Source organism: Aegilops tauschii, chromosome 5 (assembly GCF_002575655.3).
Source record: "Aegilops tauschii subsp. strangulata cultivar AL8/78 chromosome 5, Aet v6.0, whole genome shotgun sequence".
NCBI lineage: Eukaryota > Viridiplantae > Streptophyta > Magnoliopsida > Poales > Poaceae > Aegilops > Aegilops tauschii.
The window spans coordinates 352,926,411-352,942,086 of NC_053039.3; the positions used below are offsets into that span (position 1 = coordinate 352,926,411).

The 15,676-nt window shown below is 43.4% G+C and overlaps 1 protein-coding gene across 1 annotated transcript; it reads left to right on the forward strand.

The window, feature by feature from the left end:
• Positions 1 to 6,733: 6,733 nt before the first annotated feature.
• LOC109774003 (cinnamoyl-CoA reductase 1) lies at positions 6,734 to 10,796 on the forward strand. The gene is made up of 5 exons (XM_020332722.4): positions 6,734 to 7,039; positions 7,137 to 7,291; positions 7,392 to 7,580; positions 8,586 to 8,938; positions 10,432 to 10,796. Exons 1-5 carry the CDS (start codon positions 6,880 to 6,882, stop codon positions 10,622 to 10,624), a joined length of 1,050 nt encoding a protein of 349 aa, XP_020188311.1. The 5' UTR covers positions 6,734 to 6,879; the 3' UTR covers positions 10,625 to 10,796.
• Positions 10,797 to 15,676: the final 4,880 nt, after the last annotated feature.

Consider the following 15,676-nt stretch of genomic DNA (forward strand, 5'->3'; position numbering starts at 1 on the left):
TTCCAGATAAGATAGTGATTGACAGAGTTCTCTAGTCACTATTACCAAGTTACTAGAACTTCGTGATGAACTATAATATGCAAGGGATAACGGAAACGATTCCCAAGCTCCTCGTGATGCTGAAATCGACGAAGGTAGAAATCAAGAAAAGCATCAAGTGTTGATGGTTGACAAGACCACTAGTTTCAAGAAAAGGGCAAAGGGAAGAAGGGGAACTTCAGAAAGAACGGCAAGCAAGTTGCTGCTCACGTGAAGAAGCCCAAAGCTAGACCCAAGCCTGAAGCCGAGTGCTTCTACTGCAAAAGAAATGGTCACTGGAAGTGGAACTGCCCTAGATACTTGGCGGATAAGAAGGATGGCAAAGTGAACAAAGGTATATTGGATATACATGTTCTTGATGTGTACTTTACTAGTGTTTATAGCAACCCATCGGCATTTGATACTGGTTCAGTTGCTAAGAGTAGTAACTCGGAACGGGAGTTGCAGAATGAACAGAAACTAGTTAAGGGCGAGGTGACGATGTATGTTGGAAGTAGTTCCAAGATTGATATGATCATCATCGCACACTCCCAATACTTTCGGGATTAGTGTTGAACCTAAATAAGTGTTATTTGGTGTTTGCGTTGAGCATGAATATGATTTGATCATGTTTATTGCAATACGGTTATTCATTTAAGTTAGAGAATAATTGTTGTTCTGTTTACATGAATAGAACCTTGTATGGTCATACACCCAATGAAAATGGTTTGTTGGATCTCGATCGTAGTGATACACATATTCATAATATTGAAGCCAAAAGATGCAAAGTTAATAATGATAGTGCAACTTATTTGTGGCACTGCCGTTTACGTTATATTGGTGTAAAGCGCATGAAGAAACTCCATGCTGATGGGCTTTTGGAATCACTTGATTATGAATCACTTGATGCTTGCGAACCATGCCTCATGGGCAGGATGACTAAGACTCCGTTCTCCGGAACAATGGAGCAAGCAACTGACTTATTGGAAATAATACATACTGATGTGTGCGATCCGATGAATGTTGAGGCTCGCGGCGGGTATCATTATTTTCTCACCTTCACAGATGATTTGAGCAGATATGGGTATATCTACTTAATGAAACATAAGTCTGGAACATTTGAAAAGTTTAAAGAATTTCAGAGTGAAGTAGAAAATCATCGTAACAAGAAAATAAAGTTTCTACGATTTGATCGTGGAGGAGAATATTTGAGTTACGAGTTTGGTTTACATTTGAAACAATGCGGAATAGTTTCGCAACTCATGCCACCCGGAACACCATAGCCTAATGGTGTGTCCGAACGTCGTAATCGTACTTTACTAGATATGGTGCGATCTATGATGTCTCTTACTGATTTACCGCTATCATTTTGGGGTTATGCTTTAGAGACGGCTGCATTCACGTTAAATAGGGCACCATCGTAATCCGTTGAGACAACGCCTTATGAACTGTGATTTGGCAAGAAACCAAAGTTGTCGTTTCTTAAAGTTTGGGGCTGCGATGCTTATGTGAAAAAGTTTCAACCTGATAAGCTCGAACCCAAATCGGAGAAATGTGTCTTCATAGGATACCCAAAGGAAACTATTGGGTACACCTTCTATCACAGATCCGAAGGCAAGACATTTGTTGCTAAGAATGGATACTTTCTAGAGAGGGAGTTTCTCTCGAAAGAAGTGAGTGGGAGGAAAGTAGAATTTGATGAGGTAACTGTACCTACTCCCTTATTGGAAAGTAGTTCATCACAGAAATCTGTTCCTGCGACTCCTACACAAATTAGTGAGGAAGCTAATGATGATGATCATGAAACTTCAGATCAAGTTACTACCGAACCTCGTAGGTCAACTAGAGTGAGATCCGCACCAGAGTGGTACGGTAATCTTGTTCTGGAGGTCATGTTACTTGACCATGACGAACCTACGAACTATGAAGAAGCGATGGTGATCCCAGATTCCGCAAAATGGCTTGAGGCCATGAAATCTGAGATCGGATCCATGTATGAGAACAAAGTGTGGACTTTGGTTGACTTGCTTGATGATCGGCAAGCCATAGAGAATAAATGGATCTTCAAGACGAAGACTGACGCTGACGATAATGTTACTGTCTACAAAACTCGACTTGTTGCGAAAGGTTTTCGACAAGTTCAAGGGGTTGAGTACGATGAGACTTTCTCACCCGTAGCGATGCTTAAGTCTGTCCGAATCATGTTAGCAATTGCCGCATTTTATGATTATGAAATTTGGCAAATGGATGTCAAAACTGCATTCCTGAATGGATTTCTGGAAGAAGAGTTGTATATGATGCAACCAGAAGGTTTTGTCGATCCAAAGGGTGCTAACAAAGTGTGCAAGCTCCAGCGATTCATTTATGGACTGGTGCAAGCATCTCGGAGTTGGAATATACGCTTTGATGAGTTGATCAAAAGCATATAGTTTTATAAAGACTTATGGTGAAGCCTGTATTTACAAGAAAGTGAGTGGGAGCACTACAACATTTCTGATGAATATATGTGAATGACATATTGTTAATCGGAAATAATGTAGAATTTTCTGGAAAGCATAAAGGAATATTTGAAAGGAGTTTTTCAAAGAAAGACCTCGGTGAAGCTGCTTACATATTGAGCATGAAGACCTATAGAGATAGATCAAGATGCTTGATAAGTTTTTTCAATGAGTACATACCTTGACAAGATTTTAAAGTAGTTCAAAATGAGTCAAAGAAAGAGTTCTTGCCTGTGTTACAAGGTGTGAAATTGAGTAAGACTCAAAGCCCGACCACGGCAGAAGATAGAAAGAGAATGAAAGTCATTCCCTATGCCTCAGCCATAGGTTCTATAAAGTATGCCATGCTGTGTACCAGATCTATTGTATACCCTACACTGAGTTTGACAAGGGAGTACAATAGTGATCTAGGAGTAGATCAATGAACGGCGGTCAAAATTATCCTTAGTGGAATAAGGATATGTTTCTCGATTATGGAGGTGACAGAAGGTTCGTCGTAAAGGGTTACGTCGATGCAAGTTTTGACACTGATCCAGATGACTCTAAGTCTCAATCTGGATACATATTGAAAGTGGGAGCAATTAGCTAAAGTAGCTCTGTGCAGAGCATTGTAGACATAGAGATTTGCAAAATACATACGGATCTGAATTTGGCAGACCCGTTGACTAAACTTCTCTCACAAGTAAAACATGATCACACCTTAGTACTCTTTGGGTGTTAATCACATGACGATGTGAACTAGATTACTGACTCTAGTAGACCCTTTGAGTGTTAGCCACATGACGAGGTGAACTATGGATATTAATCACATGGTGATGTGAACTATTGGTGTTAAATCACATGGCGATGTGAACTAGATTATTGACTCTAGTGCAAGTGGGAGACTGAAGGAAATATGCCCTAGAGGCATAATAAAGTTGTTATTTATATTTCCTTATATCATGATAAATGTTTATTATTCATGCTAGAATTGTATTAACCGGAAACTTAGTACATGTGTGAATACATAGACAAGCAGAATGTTTCTAGTATGCCTCTACATGACTAGCTCGTTGAATCAAAGATGGTTAAGTTTCCTAGCCATAGACATGAGTTGTCATTTGATTAACGGGGTCACATCATTAGAGAATGATGTGATTGACTTGACCCATTCCGTTAGCTTAGCATTCGATCGTTTAATATATTGCTATTGCTTTCTTCATGACTTATACATGTTCCTATGACTATGAGATTATGCAACTCCCGAATACCAGAGGAACACTTTGTGTGCTGCCAAATGTCACAACGTAACTGGGTGATTATAAAGGTGCTCTACAGGTGTCTCCGATGGTGTTCGTTGAGTTGGCATCGATCGAGATTAAGATTTGTCACTCCGATTGTCGGAGAGGTATCTCTGGGCCCTCTCGGTAATGCACATCACTATAAGCCTTGCAAGCAATGCAACTAATGAGTTAGTTGCGGGATGATGTATTACGAAACGAGTAAAGAGACTTGCCGGTAACGAGATTGAGCTAGGTATGAGGATACCGACGATCGAATCTCCGGCAAGTAACATACCGATGACAAAGGGAACAACGTATGTTGTTATGCGGTTTGATCGATAAAGATCTTCGTAGAATATGTAGGAACCAATATGAACATCCAGGTTCCGCTATTGGTTATTGACCTGAGACGTGTCTCGGCCATGTCTACATAGTTCTCGAACCCGTAGCGTCCGCACGCTTAAAGTTCTGTGACGATCGGTATTATGAGTTTTTGTGTTTTGATGTACCGAAGGTAGTTCGGAGTCCCGGATATGATCACGGACATGACGAGGAGTCTTGAAATGGTCGAGACATAAATATCGATATATTGGAAGCCTATATTTGGACATCGGAATAGTTCCGGGTGAAATCGGGATTTTACCGGAGTGCCGGAGGGGTTACCGGAATCCCCGGGGATTAATGGGCCTTGTTGGGCCCTAGTGGAGAGAGGGGGGGCGGCCAAGGAAGGCCGCGCCCCCCTCCCCTTAAGTTTTAATAGGACAAGGAAGGGGGGCGGCGCCCCCCTTGCCTTTCCCCTCTCCCACTCCTTCCTTCCCCCTCCTAGTGGGACTAGGAAAGGGGAGTCCTACTCCCACTAGGAGGAGGACTCCTCCTCTTGGCGTGCCCTGCTAGGGCCGGCCGGCCTCCCCCCTTGCTCCTTTATGTACGGGGGCAGGGGGCACCCCAGGACACACAAGTCGATCATTGATCTCTCTTAGCCGTGTGCGGTGCCCCCCTCCACCATAATCCACCTCGGTCATATCGTAGCGGTGCTTAGGCGAAGCCCTGCGTCGGTAACTTCATCAACACCGTCACCACACCGTCGTGCTGACGAAGCTTTTCCCTGAAGCTTTACTGGATCGTGAGTTCGCGGGACGTCACCGAGCTGAACGTGTGCTGAACGCGGAGGTGCCGTGCATTCGGTACTGAGGATCGGTCGATCGTGAAGAAGTACGACTACATCAACCGCGTTGTCATAACGCTTCCGCTTATGGTCTACGAGGGTACGTAGACGACACTCTCCCCTATCGTTGCTATGCATCACCATGATCATGCGTGTGCGTAGGAATTTTTTTGAAATTACTACGTTCCCCAACAGCTACAACCAGCAAAGTGTCGACAAATGCTACAACCATTCACCATAAAAGCTACAACCACGTTCGCCTGAGTTCCAACCCGAGTTCGCCGGAGTTGTAGCCGGGCGACGCCGTGCTACAACCGTGCGTCGCAGGAGCTACAGTCAATTCCCGGAGATGCTACAACCACGTATATCGGAGCTACAACTGGTGAGGCGTCGTCGACTAATCCTACAACCGTTTCAGGATGATGATGCGACCCCGACGGCGGCGGCGTGTTTTTTGCTGCAGCCAGCATTTGTGCAAGCTACAACCGACGTCGGTGGAAGCTACAATCGACCATGGTGAGCTGCGGCCGGCAGCCGCCGTTGCTACAATCAGCTACGATGGAGCAACAATGACGATGCTACGACCTGCGAGTTAATTTGCTGGAACCAGCAGCACGCTTTGTTGCATAGGGGGGCAGAACCATGCGGGGCACCGGCGCGGCAACCGCCGAGCCGACGAGCTACGCCAGCGACGGTGAGCCGGCGTGCGGAGCTGCAAGCACGAAGCCAGAGGGGAGGAAGGGGCGACGAGGCGCGCTACGGGATATTGCATCGAGAGGAAGAAGGAACGCGTGCAAGAGGCTCGATCGGACGGCTACGACAGAAAGGAACGAAAGGCTGGGGCCCGACCGGCCGAAAGTTGGGCCGGCCGGCCGGCGCCTAGCACTGGCCTTTCCGATGTGGCCTAAATCGATGTGGTTACAGGGAGACCACTACTGCCCATAAAGTTGGTAGTCGTAGTGGCTCAGATCTTCCATGGATCGCATCAGCCAGCTGAACGCCTTCTTTCCAGCGGAAACAGCGGGAATGGCCTCGCCCTGCCGCCCGTAGTGGTTGTGCAGTGCAGCCCCATGCTCTTTTGCCGTCCAACTAGCCCTCCCCCGGCCCCGCCGCCGCGCCTACAGTACAATCTCAGAGCGTCAATTCCGCTGTTAACGGATACCCGGCGCGGACACGCTACCGCTCGCCGCCGTCGAACCTTCAGGAGGAAGTACTACGTGCTGGTCACCGAGCTTCATCGTCTGCCGTGCAGCCAATATGTTATTTTTTGTCCCACATGCATGCAGACGTTCCAATATCCAAATACTATCTCGCTTGATGTGGTTGCCGCGAGGCAAATGCAAATGCACGCCTCGTGCCTAATTCTTTTCCTAACACTCACCCTGCCATCATTATTCCTACCCTAACGTCGCATCACATACAGTAATAACGCACAGTGCAACTGTGCGTCGCCAGGAAAAAAGGTTACTACCACGATCGAAGTTTAATTTGGGCCTAAATCGACGTGGTTAATTGCAAGGGGACAACTGGCTGCAAAAGTTGGTGGTGGTGGTACAGATATCTTCCGTCGATCGCGCGCATTGGTGTAGGCCGGCAAAGGGGCGTAAGTTTCACCCGCTAATGATTCGTTCGAGCATTCCCCTCAAAAAAAAAATGATTCGTTCGAGCCATGAAACCAGGAAGCTTATTACGTATCGTATTACTGTTACCGCCTTACCTAACTCCGCGTCGCCGTCTATAGGGGCCACAGGCACGCATGGCCGGCCTCCGCCCTCTCGTTCTCTCAACTACTTCCCTTTCCGGCCCTATAAAGTTGGCGACGCTCCAAACTTAACCAACAGCAGTAGAGCTCCTTCTTCTATCCGTAGCTCGTACGTGGCATCTCCATCTCACCAACAATCTTGTTTAGACAAGCAGTGTAAAAGTGACAGCAACAATGACCGTCGTCGCCGCCGCCGCCGCCGCCGCGGCGCAGGAGCTGCCCGGGCACGGGCAGACCGTGTGCGTCACCGGCGCCGCCGGGTACATCGCGTCGTGGCTCGTCAAGCTGCTCCTGGAGCGAGGCTACACCGTCAAGGGCACCGTGAGGAACCCAGGCACGCGCACCATCGAGATTCAAGTTCATAGTAACCGACGACATTACTGCGTCGTTTAACTTCGGGGCTAATTAACGTGCGTGATGTGATGCTGCAGATGATCCGAAGAACGCGCATCTGAAGGCGCTGGACGGCGCCGCCGAGAGGCTGGTCCTCTGCAAGGCCGACCTCCTCGACTACGACGCCATCTGCGCCGCCGTCGAGGGCTGCCACGGCGTGTTCCACACCGCCTCCCCCGTCACCGACGACCCCGTACGCCACGCCTCCTGTCCTGTCCTTGTTCGTTGCGTGCTGATGTTTGTTCGGTTCGCTTGCTCACGCCTGCGGTGAACTCGGTCGTGCGTCTGAACAGGAGCAGATGGTGGAGCCGGCGGTGAGGGGCACGGAGTACGTGATCAACGCGGCGGCGGACGCCGGCACCGTGCGCCGGGTGGTGTTCACGTCGTCCATCGGCGCCGTCACCATGGACCCCAACCGTGGTCCCGACGTGGTCGTCGACGAGTCCTGCTGGAGCGACCTTGAATTCTGCAAGAAAACCAAGGTCAGCAACCCGACCAGACTCTGTTCAATTCCCTTCGGCTTTTGTTCCACTTCAGAAGTCTTCGTTTATCTTTATTTTTTGAATCTTCAGAAGTCTTTGTTAGTTGCATCCATCCAGAATAGGCAGAACATCCCTTGAAAAAGAATAGGCATAAAATTAATGGTTTAATTTCATGCCCTCCTGTGATCGAGACACAAACAGGGCATGATTAATTGTATGAGCTGTTGCATGCACAAGCGAAGCACAATATCTAGATTTTAGAAGTTTTCTCAACAACAACGAAAAAGACAGAGTATGTGTAGATTAAAAATGCTATGGCCTAAGTGTGTCGATGAGAAATTGTTTTTCTTTTTTGTATTACTCCTATTATATTGTACTTACGGGTTAAGCAGCCCGCTTCCGGCATTCTTCTTTTTTTGTACCCGTACTTATACCGATTAAGCAACCCGCTTCCGGCATGCTAAATTATGTCGAAATTGGCCACACGCATAAACAGTAAGTACACTAGACAGTTTGGTGCACGCGTGTGCAGCCGGCAGCTTTGCTTACGGAAGCTCAAACATTCGGCAACGTCGTTCACGTGTCGCACACTCACGTGCAATTTTTTCCTCCAACGTACGGAAAAGGAAAGCGGAGCGTCGTTTTCACCACCAACTCCAGAATATAACATCTGGGTAAGACGATTAACCAACAGATCAACTGAAGACGTATCACGAAACCACACGATTCGAAGTCAATTTGTTCATGGTCGATGCATGTCCTTGTCGACGTGTATCATTACATTCCTCGCATAATAGTGTAGCACAAGCCTCTTTGATTGCGAAGTTGATCAAAAGCCTCTGTGCAAGTAGGACATAGATGTCGACTAGAAAATCCGGAAAAGTATTCACCACGGTCCCACAAGATGCGCGCTGTCGCGTAACTATTGCATAGGGACGACGTCAGCGCCGAACCTGACAGAGTCACTGACGATCTTGTGTTGTGTTTGTGCTGCTGGTGCACCAGAACTGGTACTGCTACGGCAAGGCGGTGGCGGAGCAGGCGGCGTGGGAGAAGGCCGCGGCGCGCGGCGTCGACCTCGTCGTGGTGAACCCGGTGCTGGTGGTCGGGCCGCTGCTGCAGCCGACGGTGAACGCCAGCGCCGCGCACATCCTCAAGTACCTCGACGGCTCCGCCAAGAAGTACGCCAACGCGGTGCAGGCGTACGTGGACGTGCGCGACGTCGCCGCCGCGCACGTCCGGGTCTTCGAGGCGCCCGGGGCCTCCGGCCGGCACCTCTGCGCCGAGCGCGTCCTGCACCGCGAGGACGTCGTCCACATCCTCGGCAAGCTCTTTCCCGAGTACCCCGTCCCAACAAGGTGAGTGCCCACATGCAACATCCACCGTGCGCCCTCGCAACAACATTTCTTGCTCTGTTTCAGCTTAGCCGTCTCATGTTCTGATCTTGTGATCTCACTTCGGAGGATTTACTCGCTCTACTTGAGGATTTTTAAAGTTTAATTTGGTTATTATGAGTACTGGTAACTTGATGAGTGCTGATTTGGAAATCTTATTTAGTGCTTGGTTAAGGTGGATGTGGATCCCACCCTAGGTTGGTAAGTAGGGACAAGAGCGCAGAGCGGCTTACTGATCACTAAAGCTCTAGGAGTAGGTGCGGCGGGTGAACGAGAACTCACTGGTGACGCCACGAAAAGCCTAGGCTTTCTTGCACTTAGTACCGCGAAACGACTTGGAATATAAAGCTTTTAAACTGTCATGTGTAAGAGTGAAGCATACTGGCTGGAACACTTGTCCTGACGTGTAAATGGACATTCCCTTGCTGGCAGGCAAGATCAATATGCATGCTGACAAACCTTTCAGTTTGATCAATACGTAAGCAAGTAAAAAAGATCTGACCTAATCTGTAATAGTGTTTATGTTAGCAATGAAAAACTGAAATAAGAAAAGTAGTACCTGTGAAGCACTTCCATCAAGAAGTAGACCTCTCCAGACAGTTTCAAACCCACTTTGAATGTCTGTCCTTGGTGGATAGTGAGCCTGAAAAGTGGTAGTAGTTGAAATTAGTAGAAAATGTGGCATCAAGATATCTTAGACATATTCGTCTGCTCAATGATTGGCGATAGCTTACTCAGTTCCTCTGTTCTTTTGGAGTGACCAAATTAATTACACTTCATGTCCTATGAATTGACAAGTGGAGCAATTAGGGGGGAAAGCTTCATGGTCAGGAAGTAGTGAAGTGGCAAGTGATCATATTAAAATTGTGCACTTTGGCTAAATAGCATATCCCGGTTTTAAAAGGGAAGACAAATGATGTCACTTGAGCTTTCTGCTCCTGAATTTAAAATAGGAACCAAATCACGTAACTTGAGCTTTCTGCTCCTGATGACCTGACGCCTTGTTTAAAGCGAACAATTGTGCTGTGTGATCATCATACTCAATAAGCTCAGTAGCATGTTAGTGCAGTGCAGACATATGGGCCATTATTGGCTTATGTAAGCAAATCAAAACTAACTGTTGTGCTGCGCGATCATCCAGAAACACTTTTCCTACCTTTCATCTAGTGAGCGGTGACCTTTCTTTTTGCGGATGTGGTGAGTAGTGACTGTTCTTAAATGGAACGGATGGTGGAGAATGACAAGTTCGTCTGTAGCTAGCATGTAGTGCCACCCAAGGGAGCAATACTTTTCATTTTGCTCTGGCGCAATGATAAGTGGTAAAATGAATGGAACCTGCTGCAGTTTCATAGTACTTTCTTCGTAAAGAAATATAAGAGCATTTAGATCACTAAAGTGTACGGCATCTTTGGTGTATGCGGCATCTTTGGTGACATGTGTGCCATGGCTGTGCGCAGGTGCTCTGACGAGGTGAACCCACGGAAGCAGCCTTACAAGATGTCCAACCAGAAGCTGCAGGATCTTGGCCTCCAGTTCACTCCTGTCAACGACTCTCTGTACGAGACGGTGAAGAGCCTCCAGGAGAAGGGGCACCTCCCGGCGCCGAGGAAAGATATCCTCCCAGCGGAACTGGACGGTGCAACAGCGTGATGGTGCTGAAGAAACAGCGCGGTTCACGTTTTTCTGTAACGCGGTGGGACATCGTATGTGGTCTGTTTGTGTATACATTCTATCTAATATCGTGTTATTTAAGTGGACTAAGCAAATATGGTAATGTATCGGCTTCGATGATCGACACTTAAAAGTGAGCTTTCGCAAACTATTCCTTGGGTTTGTTGCCAGCATTCCTTCTTTATTGATGCAATGCAATTGCTTGTATGTGCCTGAACATTCTCTCACAAATAGATATAGCCTCACATGGCAACAGTGTATCTTTTCAGTATATCGAATGTCACTACTCACTAATACATGGAATTTAGGTAACAAGGCGGCTTGTAGAACCTTCTCCACATATAGATACACGGTGAAAGAATGTAAGTGTTCAAGAAATAGCCTTCTGCCAGCGCAATAATGGTAGGGTACGATGATGGCAACCTGTACCATGGGGAAGGGTAATCACATGCCAAGAAAGGGGATACCGGAGAACATGTGCGAAAGCAATATTAACTTATACGAGTAACAAAACAAAAGCAACAAAATTATCTTTCTAGAAGATATGCAGAAAGCTATCTTAGGTAAGGACAGAAGAGTGGTTATAGCAAAGGTGTCTTGGTGTAACTTTCAAGTTTCAGTTGAGCCATAATACTGGTTACAATAATTTTCTTATGATAGCATGTTTCTTATAGCATTTCAAGTAGATATCACCTCTGTTTTGAATTATATATAAGACGTTTTGGATATTTCGGTATGGACTAATACGGACTGAAATGAGCAAACAAACACATTAAAACACGTCTATATACATCTGATTCAGAAAAATGTTATAACATCTTATAATTCGGAATGGAGGGAGTAACTCATAAGGGTCTATTTAGTTAAGGTTTGCGCTTTGCAGATGATCAAGCTAAAAAAATAGGAAAGTGAATCTAAGATGATTTTTGTTTGCGCTATTCTCGTGGACTTATGTATACTGCTCATGCTTCCTTGCTTGCAATAATTCCAGATTGCCATAATCATTGAGCGATTTTCTATATTAAATATTTCATATGATTCTGGCAAAAAGAATATGTTCCATAGGATCATTAAAGGGAAAGCTAAATATTCTAAAAGTTGAGCTGTCAATTTTACTTGATTCAAAATGGGAGGCAACTTTGTAGTGGTCACAGTCACCACTAGCCACTTGAAATTTTCATAAAACAAGAGCTTATCACTGGGCATATTCAAATATGATCTGATTGGTCTATCATCGGGGCAAAGTGTAATGTTCAGACACATATAGCACTTCAAAAGAAAAAGATAGTATAAAGAATGGCTAGTAATCAAGTTAGAATTCCTTTACCATGGGAGTTGTTGAGAAAAAACAAGTATAGAACAAGGGGCATGTACTAGTAACCAAGTCCCGGCCATCTTTTATGGACCTGAAGTGAATAAGAGCAAGAATCTGTGGCAGTCAATCAAGTCAGGCGTGATACAACAAGGACCAATATGTCTATGTTCATCAACAAAGACAAATCAAAATCACACAAAAAATAACACGATACAAATCCGACATGAAGCTTTGGATGACCTCACATCAGACATATTCGTGATCTATTTTTCTTCGTCAAGGGAATGAACATAAGAACAAAATATATTGACTTGTACCCTAATCAAATTTTGAATAAACTTTGCAAATTCATTGATGACACGAAGCCCATATAAGTTGCAAGAAACAAGTTAGCGTAACACATAGCCCACAGTGACAAATTATCTGCAAACAATCTAAGTGGCATAGGTATGCACCCTTGTCTTATGGTGGTGCTACACCTAGAAAGCAAGAAAGATACACCATGGAGAGTGGAGGTATATGCATGCAAGAATCTACCACCTCATACTAACAATATTGTGTTAATTGCTAGATTTAGCTTTCCAAATGATCAATTTCACAAATCGTTAATCTGACCAATGATAAGCATTCACCTTTGGGTTTGACTCCATGAAGGCTTAAAAACAAGGTCTCATGCTGCTATGTTTTGACCAAAAAAACTCACCTCAGGTTGTCAGGTTATATTATTATGATTGCCATGTTAGTAACAAACATTTTCTATGATAAATAATGTATGGAAAAAGAGAGAGTAAGTATTCATGTGTTAAAACAAGAGAAAATATTGGAGCATATAAGTACTACCATGCAAATCTTACATGGGAGGAGAGTAACGTTCAGTAACAAGGCAATTAAGTTACTAGTTATTGCCATGACGAAACCAATGGTGACACCGTATTGTCAATTGGGTCAAGGGTTCGAGAGATAATCTTTTCTAAAAAAAAATCACAACCAAAAAAAATGGTGATATGTGCTTAAATGCTTGAAACATACGTGGCTGGGGAGGAGGCACATAAAAACCATAGTGCAGCGCCACTCTGTAGTCATGTCCAGTTAATTATATAGTTAAGTACTTCGTTCAGGTTTACTAGCCCCCCTTGTATTTTGTGCCACACTTTGATTATAAATTTTACTAATAAAGTATATGTTATATATAGTAAAAATAATACCATTCAAGACCTTTGTCGAATACAAATCAATGTTATAAATTTTTTATATGTAAGTTTAATTTGTGTAGTTAATCCATGATCAAAGTTTGACACAAAATACGAAGAGGATTTATAAACCTGAACGGAGAAAGTACAACCTTAGTGCCCTAGCTCAACACTGGAAATGTCCATATTAATAATCTCATATTTGGAATAGTCCTTGTCCTTGCAAACATAAAAGCTTTGAAACTCACCGATGCCAACACATAGACCAATCACCATGGACCAAACTGATAAACCAGAAAGTTAATCGGCTACCTCTGATCTCTAGACTAGACATCATATAGTAACCTCAAGTATCAAAAACACATGATTCAACTTTAGTGAAGATCAAACATATTTCAAAAGGTAAGTTTTGGGAAGTGTTTAGGGTTTGGTTAACGGGAATAAATTAGGAAAGGAACGACACACCCTAACAGGCCGCGTTAAGTGGGCTCAATGAGAACTTGCACAGAGAGAGATCCACCATGACGACGCTAGGGGGCTTTGCAATTCGTGAGCTTGGGCAACACAGTCCGCGAGGCCATATCTTGCAGTACGCTTACTGCGAGATATATGCATCTGTCGCCTACAGCCTGGAGTGAATGGGCTGGCCAAGTAACGAATGTTATATCCTTTTTTTGACGGATGTTATATCTTTGGTTTTATGCTTGTTTCTTCGGTTCTTTTCCTTAGTTTTGAATTATATTTTTATATTCTTCTGTTTATTTCTTCAGTTTTTCTTTACTACTTTTCTCGGGGGTAGGTGTGGGGGGGGGGGGGGGGGGCGTTCCTTTTACCTTTTCATGTTTTTCGTTTTCGTTTTTCAATACATTTCTACTTTTTCAATAAACATTGTACAATTCTCTTATACACGTGGAACCATTTATTGAAACACGTTGAACATTTTTCAAATGCATGATGAATATTATTTTAAATACATATTCAAATACACATTGAACATTTAAACAAATTGTAACCATTTTTTACATTAATTTTACATTTTCATAAAGTATCACGAACCTATAATTGAAATGGGTAATTTAAAAAATTTCAAAAAAATTAATGTTATATTACCATATTTTATTATACATTGAAAAACGTTCTAAAATTTCACGAACATTTTTGACAGAAGTGAGCATTTGGCATGCTTTTTTGAATCAAACATTTAAAAAATGACACATTTTTTAAAATTGCATAGAAATTTCTAAACAAATGTTATAAACATAAATTTGAATCCATTAACATTTTTTGAATGTCACGGAACATATTTTCAATGCTATCAACATTTTTAAAAGTTGCACGAACATTCTTTTTACACGGTATGGACATTCTTTAAATGTGCCATGAATACTTGTAGAAGTTTGACTAAACTATTTTTTGAAATATATTTATTTAGAATATTTCAAAATAGAAATGCACTTAAAAAACTAACAAACTAACGCTACTAGGCCTGCTCACTTTATGCTCGCCTAAGGCGAGTGGATGCTCGTCCACCGTGCATTGCGTCCAACAGACGCTTGCCGCACACTGGCTGATTTAACTCGACCGGCCCAGTCACACGCAAAGAGTAAACTTCTCACAACAAAAGTAATGTGACTGTGACAATTCGAACAAGGGGACCTCTCGTTTGTGATACTCGTCGAGCCACTGTAATTACTAAACTTTGGTGTGTAAATAGGAAGCATGGGAAACTCAGATTTAAATATTTTTTTGAAATTTTGAATGTGATTTTGTTGTTGTAAAAAGTGAATTTTTTAAATGTGAATATATTTGTGAACATATTTTTAAAACTCGAATTTTTTTGGGGAATCTTCATTTTTTTAACTACTAACGTTTTTTAAATGCGATCATTTCTTCAACTACCCTGAACCTTTTTTGAATTTCTGAAACAATTTGGAAAATAGAACATTTTTTGAATTTGTGAACAAAGCTTAAAATTGTGACCCTTTTTTGATTTTTTATCTTTAATTCTTTAGAATAAATATTAAAAAAATCGGAATTCTCTTTTTTTGTATTTCTGAACATATTTCAAATTTCCGACTGTTTATAAAACAAGAAAAAAAATTCGAATTTTTTTTCGAAAATATGTGAACATTTTTGCCACTGTTGAACATATTTTGAAAACAAAAATAAACTTTGAAAAAAAGAAACAGAAAAGAAGAAAAGAAATCAAACAGAAAGAAAATGAGCCGGCCCAGTCGTAGGAGCCCCGACTACTTTGACGCAACGCGGGTCAAATAGGGTTTGCCCGTTGTGTCATGTAGTAGCTGAAAAAAAAATCCGGTCCTCCTACTCTTAGATGCTCATATGCGTCCTGCTTTGTTTTTCGAGAATTTTATTCATACTCGTAATAATTACATGTACATCGATTTGGATCAATTAATAAAATATAAAGTAACTCTTATGACTAAGAATTGCAATGAGATCTCTTGGGCACGTCTTCTTTCTAGTATCAGTCTCTTCAAGAAGAAATACTTTCAAGACTTTAGT

Excerpts from the sequence above, each read along its gene's own strand:
- LOC109774003 (XM_020332722.4), top strand. The coding sequence starts at position 6,880 with ATGACCGTCGTCGCCGCCGCCGCCGCCGCCGCGGCGCAGGAGCTGCCC. Across the intron at positions 7,040-7,136 it reads GGGCACCGTGAGGAACCCAG|ATGATCCGAAGAACGCGCAT; the intron begins GCACGCGCACCA and ends GTGATGCTGCAG. Across the intron at positions 7,581-8,585 it reads AATTCTGCAAGAAAACCAAG|AACTGGTACTGCTACGGCAA; the intron begins GTCAGCAACCCG and ends CTGGTGCACCAG.